Source organism: Suncus etruscus, chromosome 13 (assembly GCF_024139225.1).
Source record: "Suncus etruscus isolate mSunEtr1 chromosome 13, mSunEtr1.pri.cur, whole genome shotgun sequence".
NCBI lineage: Eukaryota > Metazoa > Chordata > Mammalia > Eulipotyphla > Soricidae > Suncus > Suncus etruscus.
In genome coordinates, this window is record NC_064860.1 from 45346455 (window position 1) to 45348205 (window position 1751).

The 1751-nt window shown below is 49.7% G+C and overlaps 1 protein-coding gene across 1 annotated transcript; it reads left to right on the forward strand.

Annotated features, from left to right (window-relative positions):
• Positions 1 to 943: 943 nt before the first annotated feature.
• On the forward strand, positions 944 to 1465 carry LOC126026109 (keratin-associated protein 11-1). The gene has a single exon (XM_049785823.1). It carries the CDS (start codon positions 944 to 946, stop codon positions 1463 to 1465), a length of 522 nt encoding a protein of 173 aa, XP_049641780.1.
• Positions 1466 to 1751: the final 286 nt, after the last annotated feature.

Below are 1751 nucleotides of genomic sequence, written 5' to 3' on the forward strand. Positions count from 1 at the left end.
ACTGAACTTGGGTTGACTGCATGCAAGACAAACACCCTACCCTCTATAATAGCACTCTAATCTCTGATTAAAATTTTAGGAATAAAGCACATCCAATTTATTTAGAAGGGAACTGGCCTACAGATGTAGTCCCAACTACTGATCTTGCTTTGTTTTTGGAACATAAAGGGTTCCCAATGCCCCTGATCTCCCCGTGGGTATCAAGTGGTGAACACTTGATTAATTTTCTGTATGAGCTTGTCCTCTTTGTCATTGTCTTGATACTTGTTCAAGGAGTCTCCTGCCATTGAGAAGTCCCGTTACCTATGGAAGACGGATTGAATGTTAGGTTTAAAACCTATTAAATGCCATGGGGTATGGGCTTGTAATTAGCCTGGGGGGAGGGAGAAAGAGGGAGGGAGGAAAGGAGAAAGAGAAAGGAGAGAGAGAAAGGAGAGAAAGGAGAGAAAGGAGAGAAAGGAGAGAGGAGAGAAGAGAGAGGGGAGAGAGAGAGAGAGAGAGAGAGAGAGAGAGAGAGAGAGAGAGAGAGAGAGAGAGAGGTGATGGGAGGGTGGTGGCCAGTGTAGTGTCATAATCAGATGGACACGGTTGTATCAAGCCAGATGAATGAGGACTGTAGTGTGAGTTTGGGATGACCCATGCCTTTGAAGCTGGCCACTGACCGTCTTCATCCAGGCTCTAAGTGCAGCACAAAAGCCTCATTATTTAGTAACCAAACTACTAAACTTTCTTTATGAGGACAAAGGCTTCTCAAGAGACAATTAACCTGTAGATTCATGAGATGTTCTAAGGCAGGCTGATCTGAGCCAAAGAAGCCAGAAGAACAAGGTGAGCACCCCACCCACCATTGGGGACATATAAAAGCAGAGAGCCCAGAAGTACCAGTCACCATTCAGGAGGTAAACTTCAGCAAGACCCACAGCTCTCTGTTCTCCTCTGCACCATGTCCTACAACTGCTCCACCAGGAACTGCTCTTCCGGGCCCACTGGAGGACGTTGCTCTGTCCCAGTGACCTCCGTTGCCACAGCTTCTACTCAAGATACCGACTGCTTGAGTGGCATCTATTTACCCAGTTCTTTCCAGACAGGCTCCTGGCTTCTGGACCACTGCCAAGAGGCCTGCTGTGAGCCCAGTGCTTGCCAGCCAACCTGTTACTCGCAGACCTCTTGCATCCCCAGCCCAGGTCCAGTGTCCTGCTCCAGACCAACCACCTGTGTCTCTAATACCTGCTCAATTCCCTGCAACCGGCCAATCACCATAGTCTCTGGGGGCTGTCAGTCCCTGGGAGGCATGTCTAGTGGATGCCAACCCATAGGAGGCATCTCTACTGTCTGCCGACCAGTGGGAGGGGTCTCTCCTGTTTGCCAACCAATGGGAGCTGTCTCCACTGTCTGCCAACCATCCTACGGCGGTTCCAGGTTCTACCAGCGGCCCTGCACATCCAGCTACAGAAGAACTTGCTAAGTGTGTAAGAGCCAGTGAGTGAAGCTAGATTCCACCACCAGCTGGTTTCCAGGACCTTCCAGCAAGCTGCCTGTCCCTGAGTAATTCTTCCTTGCCGACCTCTGTTCCAGCTGCTTGATTGTTGGCTGATAGCTCCTCACACGCTGCCTTTGGCAATCTGATGCTTTCTGGATGATGCCCAGCTTATATTGAGGAGTGCTCCCTGGTGGCGCATATGCCTCTGGATGTTTCCAGAAAGTTTACCACCCATGCATGTCTCGGTCTTTAATGGTTTCAACATGTTTTG